At 45.3% G+C, this 15061-nt stretch overlaps 1 protein-coding gene across 1 annotated transcript in view; it reads left to right on the forward strand.

The window, feature by feature from the left end:
* The window catches only part of kcnab1a (potassium voltage-gated channel subfamily A regulatory beta subunit 1a), a 110033-nt gene that overhangs the window by 61462 nt on the left and 33510 nt on the right, over positions 1 to 15061 (forward strand). The window contains exons 2-3 of the mRNA XM_055646291.1: positions 9850 to 9893; positions 14044 to 14081. Coding sequence (XP_055502266.1) covers positions 9850 to 9893; positions 14044 to 14081 — 82 coding nt within the window. The remainder of the gene's footprint in view (positions 1 to 9849; positions 9894 to 14043; positions 14082 to 15061) is intronic.

Here is a 15061-nt window from a genome sequence, read left to right on the forward strand (position 1 = left end):
AATGGACTACAGAAGATCTTGTGCATAATTCCAGGTCTACCCAGCATTAGTTGAATTTAGTTTAGCGATACAGCGCGCAAACAGGCCCTTCGGCCCACCGAGTCCGCACCAGCCAGCGATCCCCGCACATTAGCACTATCCTACACACACTAGGGATAATTTTACATTTATACCGAGCCAATTACATACAAACCTGTACGTCTTTGGAGTGTGGGAGAAAACCGGATCTTCCCGGAGAAATCCCACGCAGGTCACGGGGAGAACGTAAAAACTCCATACAGACAGCATCAATGCTCAGGATCGAACCTGGATCTATGGCGCAGTGAGGCAGCAACTCTATCGCTGCGCCACCGTGCTGAGTAGCTTATTCAGAATGGCAGTACCTGTACTTCATCTGTTATTCCCCAAGATGAGCAAGAAGTCGGTCAAGCAGCATTTGAAGTGAAAACAAAAGATGATGGAAACATTTATGAAGTCGGGCAGCATCTCTGGAGAAGAGGTTTATCAGAATGCCTCCTGGATTAGAAGATATCAGAGAGGTTGGACAATCCTGGAGTGTTTTCTCTGGAGCGTCGGAGGCAGAGGGGAGACTTGATAGAACGGTATAAAATGATGGGAAGCAAAGATAAGGTAGACAGTCAAAACGTTTTATTCCCAGGATGGAGAAATCAAATACTAGAGAGCATATCTAGTTTGGTACAGGCATAGTGGGCCGAAGGGCCTGATCCCGTGCTGTACTGTTCTATGATTCTGCAGAGGCCACTCTGCATGATACTATAAATGTACTGAGTGTAATAAGCTTGTAGCGTCTCTGACTGCGTAAATCTAGGTGATATGAGAGTGTGTGGAACATCAGCAACAGAGGAAAGCTCACTAGCGCAGTCTGTCACCTGATGGCCCAAGTATAGCAGATGCTGGTTTAAACCGAAGATAGACACAAAATGCTGGAGTAACTCAGCGGGACAGGCAGCATCTCTGGAGAGAAGGAATGGGCGACGTTTCGGGTCTGAAGAAGGGTCTCGACCCGAAATGCCTCGACCCTATTCCTCTCTCCAGAGATGCTGCCTGTCCCGCTGAGTTACCACATCTTGCCTCTCACTTCTCGTTATAGACAAGCCAAGCTTACTGCAACACAAAGTGCCACCGCAACACCGCGCGGGTCAGGCAGCATCTGCGGAGGGAAATGGACAGACTAGGTTTCGGATCAGTTCGAAGAAGAGTTCCGACCAGAGATGCTGCCTGACCTGCAGAGAATGGTCAGCATTTTCGGTTTTTATTTTAGGTAATGCTGTGGTGAACTGGGCGGGGATAGAGTGGATGTGGAGAGGTTGTTTCCACTAGTGGAAGAGTCTAGGACCAGAGGTCACAGCCTCAGATTTAAAGGACGATCCTTTGGGAAGGAGATGGAGAGACATTTCTTTAGTCAGATGGTGGTGAATCTGTGGCATTCATTGACACTGAAGGCTGTGGAGGCCAAGTTAATGGATATTTTTAAAGCAGAGATAGATAGATTCTTAATCAATATATGTGTGTCAGAGGTTATGGGGAGAAGGCAGGTGAATGGGATTGAGAAGGAAAGAAAGATCAGCTATGATTGTATGGTGGAGTAGACTTGATGGGCCGAATGGCCTAATTCTGCTCCTGTGATGTATGAATTTATGGAGGGGAAGCGTCTAATTTTATTTCCGCTTCACAGTCTGGCCGTGATTTGATGTTCATTGATCGCAAGGTGTCGTACAGGCATCATAAAGTTCAGTGCCAAAGCTTTTAAAATTCCTCAAAGGTTGTTCAAAGTAACAACGGTATCGCTCAAGTTAAATGATCAACTTATTGAAAAAGGGTATTAAATATTTATACCTGCTTTTGTACACACGAGTGCCTGGTACTGATATATGTCTGGAAGTTGCCACTTTTCACACTTCAAGACAATGGAAAAAAACGAGTTGATTGTTTGCTCCTGAAAATGCCTTCTGTTAATCAAGAAGTCAAACCCTATATTGAACGAATTCCATTACCGAGGGGTCAGATCATTTTATTAGGGTCATTGTTGACAGCAGTAGATCTAATCCAGTCAATGAAAATGTTTTGGAGAGACAGCAAGGTTAATAAAATACCAGCAGTGTGTTTTTAACCCAGTGCCATAATGTGCGTTTTTGGGGGCTCAATCTAAAATGATTTAAATATTTATGTCTTCGTATTTGTGAGACTTTATTTACTCCGAATGACAAACGACCGTGTGGAAAATAGAAAAGGGCACACGTTAGTGAGAGTTAACCTTGATTCACTGGCTGAGCACTAGACCTATTTCGTTGTCTCTGTACTGTACACTGAAAATGACAATTAAAATTGAATCTGAATCTGAATCTGAACTAGACCTAGACAAATTTATACGTGGTGCGGCACGGTGGCGCCGTAGTAGAGTTGCTGCCTTACGGCGAATGCAGCGCCGGAGACCCGGGTTCGATCCCAACTACGGGTGCTGTCTGTACGGAGTTGGTACGCTCTCCCCGTGACCTGCGTGGGTTTTTCCGAGATCTTCGGTTTCCTCCCGCACTCCAAAGACGTACAGGCTTGTAGGTTAATTGGTTTGGTAAATGTAAAAATTGTCCCTAGTGAGTGTAGGATAGTGTTAGTGTGCGGGGATCGCTGGTCGGCGCGGACCCAGTGGGCCGAAGGGCCTGTTTCTGCGCTGTATCTCTAAATTAAACCTACGAAAATATTATAGGCAGTAGGTCGTAAGAGATAGGAGCAGAATTAGGCCATTGGGCCCATCAAGTCTACTCCGCCATTCAAACGTGGCTGATCTATCTCTCCCTCCTCACCCCATTCCTCTGCCTTCTCCCCATAAACCCTGACCCCCGCACTAATTAAGGATCTGTCAATCTCTGTCTTAAAAAGGCTCTGCATAAGAAGGTTGGACAAAAGACCAGAGATGGAAAAAAAAGTGTGAGACAAAAGGATTGAAGAGTTCCAAACCAACAGTATGAACATTGAATTTAACATCTAACAACAAAACAACACCCCCTCCCCGCACACTCCAGCATTGTGTAATATAGATCTATGTTTTAATTAGCGTTTATTAATTTTAGCAATAACTTTAATTTGTGATATTTAATTCAATTTTAAATGAGGGGTCACGTATTGGGTGGGTAGCAATCCAGAAAGTGAAACTATTGCATATCACAGTCTCTGACCCTATAATATTAATTATAATAGATTAATTTCTGGGCACCAGTATTGGAGTCCATGGTGTAAAGTCTTTGAGATCTTACCACCTTGTTCTAGTCTTACAATTGAGGACAACTGCAGATGCTGGTTTACCATAAAAAAAACATGTCCACCTGCTTATACTTTAATCTTTGTAAACCTCGTTGTCACCTTCCCCTAGCTAACAATGATTCCACATTTTCCTTGGTCTTTGTCCCCTTTGGTCTCTCATTTTCACACCTTACCCGTCCATATCCCTGTGTCTCCCTATCCCCTGACTCTCAGTCTGAAGAAGGGTCTCGACCCGAAACGTCACCGATTACTTCTCTCCAGAGATTGCTGAGTTACTCCATCATTTTGTGTCTATATTCAGTATAAACCAGCACCTGTGTGTGCGTAGAGGTACAATGGTAAGGCCTCCCTGAGGACTGACTATTGTGTATCAGAAAGAGGAAGGTCTGGGGGGGAGTGAAAACCCGACAGGGGTAAGGAGTGGGGTCAGAGGTAGACAGAAATCTGAAGAAGGTTCCTGTCCCAAAATGTCACACATACATGATCTCCAGAGATTGGGCAGAGACCACTGCCTCACAGCGCCAGAGACCCATATTCGATCCTGACTACGGGTGCTGCCTGTATGGAGTTTGTACGTTCTCCCTGTGACCATGTGGGTTTTCTCCAGGTGCTCCGCTTCCCTCCCGCACCCCACAGATGTACAGGTTTGTAATGTTCATTGGCTTCTGTTAACCGTAAATCGTCCCCAGTGAGTAGGATAGTGCTGGAGTACGGGGTGACCGCTGGTCGGTTTGGACTCAGTGGGCCGAAGGGCCTGTTTCCGAGCTGTATCTCTAAAGTCTAAAGACGCTGCCTGACCCGCTGAGTTACACCGGCACTTTTGTGCCATTTTTAAGGCGGTGAATAATCGTCGGTTTAGGAATGTCAGCAAAATGGTGTTGAGTTTTGTTTGAATGCCGCAACACAAAAACTCATACCTGATCCACAAATAGCTGCGTGTCTGTTGAACAATTGGGGAATGTTTGAAATGGGCACACTGCCACATGAGAAGTAATGAACTTCAGCTAATTACTCCAACCTGCAGCTGCCAAATAAATCATCCCAATTCTGCCGAGATTTAAATTATTGCCCGACATGCCAATTGTAGCTGTCAGCACTTTTCCTAAAGCCGTCTTCTCATCTCATTTCTGGTGCAGATTATAAAGACTTAAATTTTAGATTTTCTTCTTTTAGATCTGCTTGTGCATAACTTCGCAAAGTGTTCATTTAAATTCTGATTCACTGTGCACTGAATGCACACTCAATGCATCCTCACAATAACTTAATCCCGCTTTGAAGATTCTCTTCTTGAAAGCACCAAGTACTGGAGTGACTCAACGGGTCAGGCAGCATCTGTGGAGCGCGTGGGCAGGGCATGTTTCATAACATCATAAGACCTAGGAGCAGAATTAGGCCATTTGGCCCATCGAGAATGCTCCGCCATTCATTAGTTCATAAGTGATAGGAGAATTAGACCCTCAAGTCTACTCCACCATTCAATCACGGCTGATCTATCTTTCCCTCTCGACCCCATTATCCTCCCCATAAATCCAGACACCTGTACCAATCAAGAATCTATCTATCTCTGCCGTAATAATATCCATTGTCCCGGCCTCCACAGCCTGCTGATCGTGGTCAATCTACTTTTTTTCTCTCCTACTTTCTCCTTGTGAACTCTGATGCCCTTATTATTGAGATTTCGAGTCTAGGCGCCAGTTGAGAAAATGAGGAGCAGAAAGTAGAGGGGCCTCAGAATAGCAACTGCGTACAAAGACCACACCTCGAAACGTCGCCCAGCTAAACTCAGCTAAACTAAACTTTTAGTGCAAGAGATTCCATGTGCCCATCAAAAAGCCACTTCAATGCCACTATCGTGTCTGCCTCCACCACCACCTCTGGCAGTGCATTCCAGGCATCCACCCCCACCTCTGTGTAAAACAACAACTTGCCCGGCATATCTCCATCAAATCTTCCCCCTCTCACCTCTAGTGTTGCATTGTAGTCAAGAGTTAACCACTTGCCTGCAGATAGACACAAAATGCTGGAGTAACTCAGTGGGTCAGGCAGCATCTCTAGAGAGAAGGAATGGGTGACGTTTTGGGTCGATACAATCCTTTATCATCTTCAACTCTAGATGTCCTGCTGGTTTACTCCAGCATTTTGTGTCTCTCTTCAGTGTAAACCGGCATCTGCAGTTCTTTCCTACACATGAGAAGGAATAGTTTAGTTTAGTTTAGAGATACAGCGCGGAAACAGGCCCTTCGGCCCACCGTGTCCGCGCCGACCAGTGATCCCCACACACTAACACTATCCTACACACACTAGGGACAATTTTTACATTTACCAAGCCAATTAACCTACAAATCTGTACGTCTTTGGAGTGTGGGAGGAAACCGAAGATCTCGGAGAAAACCCACGCAGGTCACGGGGAGAACGTACAAACTCCGTACAGACAGCGCCCGTAGTCGGGATCGAACCCGGGTCTCTACCCACTGCGCCACCGTGCCACATTATCAATGGCAAGAAACGTTTAGCTGATGAGCCGCACATGGGCTTGAAGTGAAACTCAGGGAGGAATGGAATGCCACGACCCGTGACTGCCCTTGCATGGAAATAGGAGGGGGGGGGGGGGATAGGATTGTTCAAAGAGCCATAAAGGACTCCTTCTATGTTATAAAAACCCCAATATATGAGATGGTTCAAGACACAAATGGCTCAGTCATGCTTTGAGCAGAGCCCTGTATCACAGCTCCAGTGGGCCGAGTTTAGTCTCGTCTCCAGCAACATCCGCGTGGAAACCCAAAACTACCCGCCACACATTCCTTCTCTCCAGAGATGCTGCCTGTCCCGCTGAGTTACTCCAGCATATTGTGTCTACGGTGTAAACCAGCATCTTCAGTTCCTTCCTACACATTGCTCCTGGAGACTGGATGTGGACAGATTTCGGGGAAGGGGGTCTCAAACAGAAACATTACTTGTCTATACCCTCCACAGATGCTGCCTGTCCTGCTGAGCTCCTCCGGTGTTTATGTTTCAATAAGGACCGATTTCCTTTTGTTAAGGCCCCAATAATCTGGTCGTTTTGATGGTTGTGCCGTTTTTCTATATTCCAGATTTATGTAATTGTAGTGCAGCCGACAGCTTTTACTATCAGTGAAGTCCAATGTACCTATTTATAATGTATTCATTGTTGAAATATGATTGTGGAGTTATATCTGTACAGGCTAGAAACAGATTGCTATTCACACTAATACATCGAGGAATTTAAAGTCTGGAACACAGTAATAAATTCTGGAAGGCAGCCGTCCCAAGTGCACAATTTCAACTTTTATGGCAGCTCCGTATTCTCCTTAATTGTCCTTTTATTTTTCAAATGGTCTGAGCCTCTTCACAATATGCAAATTCCCTTCTGTTGCAAACACTGCTTGGTGACTGAAATATCAGAACAGATTGTCCATTAGGTTGGCACGGTGGCACAGTGGGTAAGAGCTGCTGCCTCACAGCGCCAGAGAGCCGGGTTCGATCCTGACCTCGTGTGCTGTCTGCGTGGCGTTTGCACGTTCTCCCCGTGACCGTGTGGGTTTCCTCCGGGTGCTCTGGTCTCCTCCCACATCCCAAAGACATGCAGGTTTGTAGCTTAATTGGCTCGCTGTATATTGCCCCTAGTGTTTGCAGTTGATGAGAAAATGGGATAATATAGAATCTGTGTGAGTAGGTGATCAACGGTCAGCATGGACTCGGTGGGCCGAAGGGCCTGTTTCCATGCTGTGTCTTTCAATGTTATCCCACTTAGAAGAGAAGTGTGTATATAGGGCTTGTCCCACTTAGGCGATTTTTTCGGCGACTGTCACAGTCGTAGCAGGTCGCCGAGAAAGCGCTGACTGGACCCCCCCCCCCTACGACAATGTCTACGACAACCTACCACCTAGTCAAAGTCAAGCTATGGCAAGCTACCGACAATCACCGACCCAATCGTCTCGACTTAGGAGTCCACCTTTATGTACAACTACTACGGACGACGCAAAACTCATTTCGCGACTGATACTTGTATTTGTGCGACATTAAAGTTGAATTGAATTGAATTGAAACCTACGTCCACCCGCGACAAGCTACGACCCTGTTGGCGACAACTGAAGACAATTCAGTCGCCGGTACCTGTCGCCGGTTGGCGTAGGTGGACGTAGGTAGTCGCCAATGGAATTTACCGAGGTCATCACCCGCCGACAACCAACGTACCTACGACAGGAGACGAAAGGCAACGCCAAGCCCACTGTCGCCAAAAGGTTTTGAACATTTCAAACACCAGCGGAGACAAGAAATAAGTTACGACACTTGAGACAACTCACGACAATACAGACGTCACCCAGCGACCATGTGACCACAGCCTATTCTCCGGCTGTCGCCGAAAAAAATCGCCTAAATAGGACAGGTTCTTTACTGTCGTATATTTACTGAAACGAAACAATAAAATTCTTAACAGAGCATCACAACAGGTTTATTAATTTCATGTGGGTTCTAACAAGCAATTTATTTTGCAATACATCAGCGGGTCAGACAGCATCTCTGGAGAACATGAATAGGTGACACAAAAAAGCTGGAGAAACTCAGCGGGTGCAGCAGCATCTATGGAGCGAAGGAAATAGGCAACGTTTCGGCCCGAAACGTTGCCTATTTCCTTCGCTCCATAGATGCTGCTGCATCCGCTGAGTTTCTCCAGCTTTTTTGTGTACCCTCGATTTTCCAGCATCTGCAGTTCCTTCTTAAACATGAATAGGTGACATTTCAGATAGGGACTCTTCGTCAATTTCCAGAGCTGTTCTAAATGGCCAGCCTGCTGGGACGGGTTGACAACAGTGAAAGGTAGAATCCAGCTGTTCCCAAGAAGTTCCCCATGTCCCATTGTCGGTCTCTGGTGAGTTCAAAGCTGCCAGTACAGGTGTACAGAGCAGGCATGTTGCAAAAGCAATGCTTTGTACCTGAAAATTGCTATCATGCAGGAAGGAACTGCAAATGCTGGTTTAAACCGAAGATAGACGCAAAAAGCTGGAATTAACTCAGCGGGTCGGACAGCATCTCTGAAGAAAACGTCCGAAAAAGGGTCTCGACCCGAAACGACACCTATTCCTTTTTTTCATGAGATGCTGTCTGCCCCGCTGAGTTACTCCAGCAATCTGTGTCTTATCAAACTGCTATCATGGTCTGTGTGTTATAGACCTTGCAACTGAATAGACTGATGGCAGGAGAATGGGGTTAGGAGGGAGAGATAGATCAGCCATGATTGAATGGTGGAGTAGACATGATGGGCCGAATGGCCTAATTCTACTCCTATTACTACAAAAAAAAATCAAACGAATGAATGTTGTTCACGATACACCATTGTTACTTTCACAGGAGACAAGGACACTTACAATGGTCCCGCAGCAGATTTTTAAAAATGATGGAAGTTTCTGATGTTAACTTTTATAACATTTGGCTTTGACAAGGCTTTGTACCTTCTGCCCGATGGTGGGAGTGACAGGGTGCAACAAACGACAGAGCTAGATTTCACTTGGCAGCCATCGCATTTGTACTAATATTAAACTGTGTGTTTAAATATTAAATGAGTGTTTGTACCACACGCGGACCTCTTCACCATCCTCTTATCAGCTGGAGTGCAGTGCTGACCTCCCATCTACCTCATTGGAGACCTTTAAACTTTCTTTAATCGGACTTTAATTTGCACTACATGTTGTGACCATTGTCGTCTATCTGAGCCCAGTGGACAGCGAGATTGTAATCATATACAGTCTTATCTTGGATGCAAACTAACGTTTTCCACTGTACCTTGGTACACATGACAATAATAAACTAAACTAAACTAAAATTAGCCCTGGTTTTCCCTGGCATTAGCATTAGTTTGGACTCTCTGTTCTTGCTGATTACTTAAATACAGAAAACGTCTGTAGAATTCATTCATTGCGGAGTGTATTATTTTAATACTGCCGTGCAGTTAAACAAGTTGTAGACAGTGCCACAGTTTATATTTATCATTAACTACAGCCCAGAACATTTGTGTTCATTCAATAACAAAGTCATGAATCATCTCCAGACACAGTAGTTTAGTTTGGTTTTGTTTAGTGCAGAGATACAGCGCGGAAACAGGCCCTTCGGCCCACCAAGTCCGCACTGACCAGCGATCCCCGCATACCAGCGCTATCTTACACACACTAGGGACAATTTTTTTTACATTTTACATTTTTAATACCAAACCAGTTAACCGACAAACCTGTACGTCTTTGGAGTGCGGGGGGCAACTGAAGATCTCGGTGAAAACCCAAGCAGGTCACGGGGAGAACGTGCAAACTCCGTACAGACAGTGCCCCTAGTTCGGATTGAACCAGGGTCTCCGGCGCTGTAAGCGCTGTAAGGCAGCAGCTCTCCCGCTGCGCCACCATAATCTTCTCCAAACATAGTACTGAAAGTGGACAATAACTTGTCCCTTTCTCCAATGTAAGGTTGATTGCAATCCTACTTTTTTTATAATGTTTAGAAGATGAATAAGATGTGCATTTTTCTTGGCATTCATAGTAATTTACTGTCTTTAATTTCAAGGAACCTGGGAAAGTCTGGACTGCGAGTATCGTGTCTGGGGCTCGGTAAGTAACATGTTTTATGGCATCATTTGGGTCAAGATGGTGGTCAGGATGGGGGTATTTTGTGGGGCTCCACCTCTGGTGCGGAGAGTTGTTCGGAGTGAGTACAAGTCAAGGAATCGATGGTTTGAATCGGACCCGGGATCTCTGGCGCTGTGACGTAGTGGCTCTCCCCGCTGCACCACTGATGTTGGCACAACATTACGATGAGAAGCATGTTGAAGAAAGATGCTGGAAAAATCGAAGGTAGACACAAAATGCTGGAGAAACTCAGCGGGTGAGGCAGCATCTATGGAGGGAAGGAATAGGCGACATTTCGGGTCGAGACCCTTCCTCAGACTGATGTCGGGGGGTGGGGGGGGGGGCTGGGAAAAGAAAGGAAGAGGAGGAGACAGTAGGCTTTGTGGGAGAGCTGGGAAGGGGGAGGGGAAGGAGGAAAAAGCAAGGGCTATCTGAAATTAGAGAAGTCAATGTTCATACCGCTGGGGTGTCAACTACCCAAGCGAAATAGGAGATGTTTAAGAAAGAACTGCAGATGCTGGAAAAATCAAAGATAGACACAAAATGCTGGAGAAACTCAGTGGGTGAGGCAGCATCTATGGAGCGAAGGAATAGGTGATGTTTCGGGTCGAGACCCTTCTGTTTGAAGAAGGGTCTTCACCTGAAACGTTACCTATTCCTTCGCTCCATAGATGCTGCCTCACCCGCTGAGTTTCTCCAGCATTTTTGTCTGCAAGCGAAATATGAGGCTCGCTTCGTTTGAAACTTGGTTGGAGGTTGTTCTCACAATTATAAAACCGCAGCCAAGGAAAGTAACCGGCATCGTCTGTAAGCAAGCTAATAAATTAATATCTTGGGTATCCACCAACTGGCTGGATGCGAGTGATGATGCACGCCGGGATCACAGCAGCATCTGGAAAGTTTCCTGCTCTGCTGTGGGAGTAGGATCTCACCTTTGGGGCTAATCAGCAATCCAAGTGCAGATTGAATCTAAAGCCATGCCCCTTTGAAGTTTTATTTTTGAATCTGCTCTCAAACGTATTTGCTTTTGGCCAACAGCATGAAGTCCCTTGGCTCTGCAAAATGTCTTGGCATCTATGAATTTAGTTTAGTTTATTATCGTCACGTATACTGAGGTAGAGCGAGGTGCCTGCTATCCAGTCCAAAGAAAAGACTACACATGAATACAACTGAGCCATCCACAGAGCACAGGCAAAGGTAGATTAGGTGCAGTTTGATTTAAACTATTTGTGGGCAGAGGTAACCATTTTTATCAGTACACAGTCTTAAATAGTGGAATGCAAATGGAATGATTTTTCTGGTAATGCCGAACTACGCTTGTAGAAACTGTAAATTCTGGTTTACCGAGGGAAGACACAAACCGCTGGAGTAACTGAGCGGGTGAGGTAGCATCCCTGGAAAACATGTTAACTAACGTTGGTTCTCTCTGAGACTGCGTGGGTTTTCTGTGTGGAGGCCATCGGCTCGCTAGGAGCTCATCCGCCCTTTGACAGGTCTTGTTTTTGGTCCTGCAGGGGGGGTCCACAGCCCCTCCTCGCCTGGCAAATCAGGTGGGGGAGACGGTTTAGTCGTCTACTATCCGATGGAGCAGGTAGCACGGGATTACATGGTACCCGTGGTGGGGGAACTCCCCCTGACGTGTCTCCTCCCACACTCTAATGTTGTGCAGGTTTGGATGTTTTTTGTAAAATTGTTCCCAGTGTGTAGGATAATGCTACTGGACTAACTGCTAACGGAATCAAGGGATATGGGGAGAAAGCAGGAACGGGGTACTGATTTTGGTCGATCAGCCATGGTCATATTGAATGGCGGTGCTGGCTTGAAAGGCCGAATGGCCTACTCCTGCACCTATTTTCTATGTTTCCATCTTTCTATGGATGGGGTCGATGGTCGGCATGGACTCGGTGGGCCGAAGGGCCTGTTTCCATGCTGTATCTCTAAAATCAAAAGTCTAAAGGATGGGAAGAGGCTTCAGGAGGATAGGGCCAAGTTGAGTGAGTTGAAGGGAAAACATGGAAGGTGTAGTATGTAGGAAGGAACTGCAGATGCTGGTTTAAACCAAAGATAGACACAAAATTCTGGAGTAACTCAGCGGGACAGGCAGCATCTCTGGAGAGAAGGAATGGGTGACCATTTGGGTCGAGACCATTCTTCAGATGAGAGATCAAAGGGTTCGAAGGAAAATGTCGAATAAATCTTGTTAGCTCAGGGAAGATGACAAGGAGGCAGACGATGTAACATTGAATCAGAAGGATCTATTTTCTTGACATTTTCCTTGATCTTCATCCCCCTTGGTCTCTCGTTTGCACACTTGACTCTCAGCAGTGTTCATAATTTAGATCTCATTACTGAATAAAGAGTACAATTGCTGCAGAGAGAGTTCACTAGGCTATTTGAAAAGTCACTCAACTATTTCTGAGAAAGGCATGTTAGACGTAAGAGGGAAGTGAGTCTAACATAGTATTTAGTATTCATTCATTGTATTCATTTTGTATTTTAACTTATTAAGTATTGAAGCTATCTGAGGAAATGTGTGGTGTTATGTCTGTCTTGAAGCTGTTGTGGCACTGTAATTTCCTGTAAAGAATTATTAAAGGTTATTCAATTCAATTCAATTCAATAACATTCTACCTTAATATTCCGCATTCACTCAAATTTCACGCAAGTTGTCAAATCTGCTGAGAACGTTCCTCAGTAATGGTCTTTTGCCATAATTGCTGTCATTCAATTTGTTTAGTTAGGTTTAGTTTAGAAATACCGCATGGAAACAGGCCCTTCGGCCCACCGAGTACGTCCACCCAGGGGCTGTTGGCTGTGGGCTTCGTCGACTTGCGAGGCTCCACCTTCGGCCTGCAAGGCTCTGTCCCTAGGGGCCCATGCTCGGCTCGTGAGGCCCAGGCTCTGGCCTGCAAGGCCCAGGCTCCAGCTCGCGAGGCCCAGGTTCCGGACTGCAAGGCCCAGAGTCCGCAACGGCAGTGTGAAAAGTTAACCGGTGCCCTTGCTGTCTGCTTGGAATTTCAAAGTAGTTTTGATTGCAATTTACGACCTAGCCTATCTTGCAAGCTTGATCAGGTAATGACAGATAGCCTTCCCTGAAGGCTAGAGAACCAAGTGTTTTAATTTTAATAATAATCTGACAGTTCCATTGTCATAAATTACTGCACAGGCTTTTCATTCCAGCTTTGCTTAATTAATTAAAAAATATTTCCAAAGCTTCCGTGATGGGATTTGAAATTGTCACTGGATGATTAGGTTTAGATTTATCATTGCCACATGTAAAGCCTTGTTTTTCATGCTATTCAATCAAATCAGGTATACAATACACAAATACAATCGTAAACTCAAGTAGGGCAAAAGGGGAAGATACAGAGTGCTGAATATAATTCTCAGTATTGTAGTGCGTCAGGTTCATAGACTAAGTCCAATATCCGTAATGAGGTCGAGGAGAAATGGCCAGTACCCTAGCTTAAGGAAGAACCTGTGTACTTGGTACTCAAGTAATTGTTCATTTTAACTAAGAGACTGATAGATTTCTCAATAATCAGTGATGCAAATGCTTAGAGGGCAAAGGCAGAGCTGGGTCACACCTGCCCTGTCCGTGAATATCGCAACAGGCTCAAGGGGCCAAATAACCTTCTGCTCACCCTATGTGCCAAAGCCTGTCAATGGCTAAAGTAAGACCTAAGACAAACACAAAAAGCTGGAGTAACTCAGCGGGACAGGCAGCATCGCTGGAGAGAAGGAATGGGTGACGTTTTCGGGTCGAGACCCTTCTCCAGACTAGCTAGGGATAAGGGAAACGATAGATATAGACGATGATGTAGAGAGATAAAGAACAATGAATGAAAGATATGCAAAAAAGTATTGTTGATAAAGGAAACAAGTCGTTGTTGGCTGTTTGTTGGGTGAAAGCAAGAAGCTGGTGCAACTTGGCTGGGGGTGGGATAGAGAGGGAAAGATAATCTTTTCAATTATGTATATGTCCTGTATGTAATACATGTCATGTATATGTCTTGTTTTCAAAGACCGTTTTAATTTGAGAAAGAACTCTCTGAAGCAATCAGTTCATTTGTCCGTGTCTTATGCAACTACGGTTGGCTTGACTTGTGTATTTCCCTACGTTTCTTTCTAGGAACCTGGGTGACATTTGGAGGTCAGATCACTGATGAGGTAGGAACTACCTGATATATTGCAGTGACTTGGTTATTTACTGTTTACAGAATGAAGGAATTATAGAAATAATGTTGTGTTTGTCACCTGAGACACGTTCTTACCCACTGTGGAATGTCCAAACCAAGTTCATAAAATCATAAGTGATAGGAGCAGAATTAGGCCATTCAGCCCATCAAATCTACACCGCCATTCAATCATGGCTGATCTATCTCTCCTTCCTAACCCCATTCTCCTGCCTTCTCCCCATAACCCCTGACACCTGTACTCATCAAGAATCTATCTATCTCTGCCTTAAAAATATCCATTGACTTCACCTCCACAGCCTTCTGTGGCAATGAATTCCACAGATTCACCACCCTCTGACTAAAGAAATTCCTCCTCATCTCCTTTCTAAAGGAACGTCCTTTAATTCTGAGTCCATGACCTCTGGTCTTAGACTCTCCCACTAGTGGAAACATCCTCTCCACATCCACTCTATCCAGGCCTTTCACTATTCTGTTAATTTCAATGAGGTCCCCCCTCATCCATCTAAACTCCAGTGGGAAGATGCCTAGTGCCATCAGATGCTCATCATGCTGTATGTTGAGCAATTCCTAGTAATCTGGTGCATTTTGTTCTAAGCTTGACTAAGCTTGTTCCATTGGTGGCTGTGGATGTGGAGTACAGGTGCAGGTTGCAGAAGAATAGAGGCCTTCACTGAAGATTGCCCGGAAATCTAGATGACAGGAAGTTAAAGGCTAGATTTCATTTGTTCCTAATTTATAGGAGCAGAATTAGGCCATTCGGCCCATCAGGTCTACTCTGCCATTCCATCATGGCTGATCTATATCTTCCTCCTAACCCCATTCTCCTGCCTTCTCCCCATAACCCCTGACATCTTTTCTAATCAAGAACCTGTCAATCTCCCCCTTCAAAAATATCCATTGACTTGGCCTCCACAGCCGTCTGTGGCAATACATTCCACAGATTCACCACCC

Source organism: Leucoraja erinacea, chromosome 14 (genome assembly GCF_028641065.1).
Source record: "Leucoraja erinacea ecotype New England chromosome 14, Leri_hhj_1, whole genome shotgun sequence".
Taxonomy (NCBI): Eukaryota; Metazoa; Chordata; class Chondrichthyes; order Rajiformes; family Rajidae; genus Leucoraja; species Leucoraja erinaceus.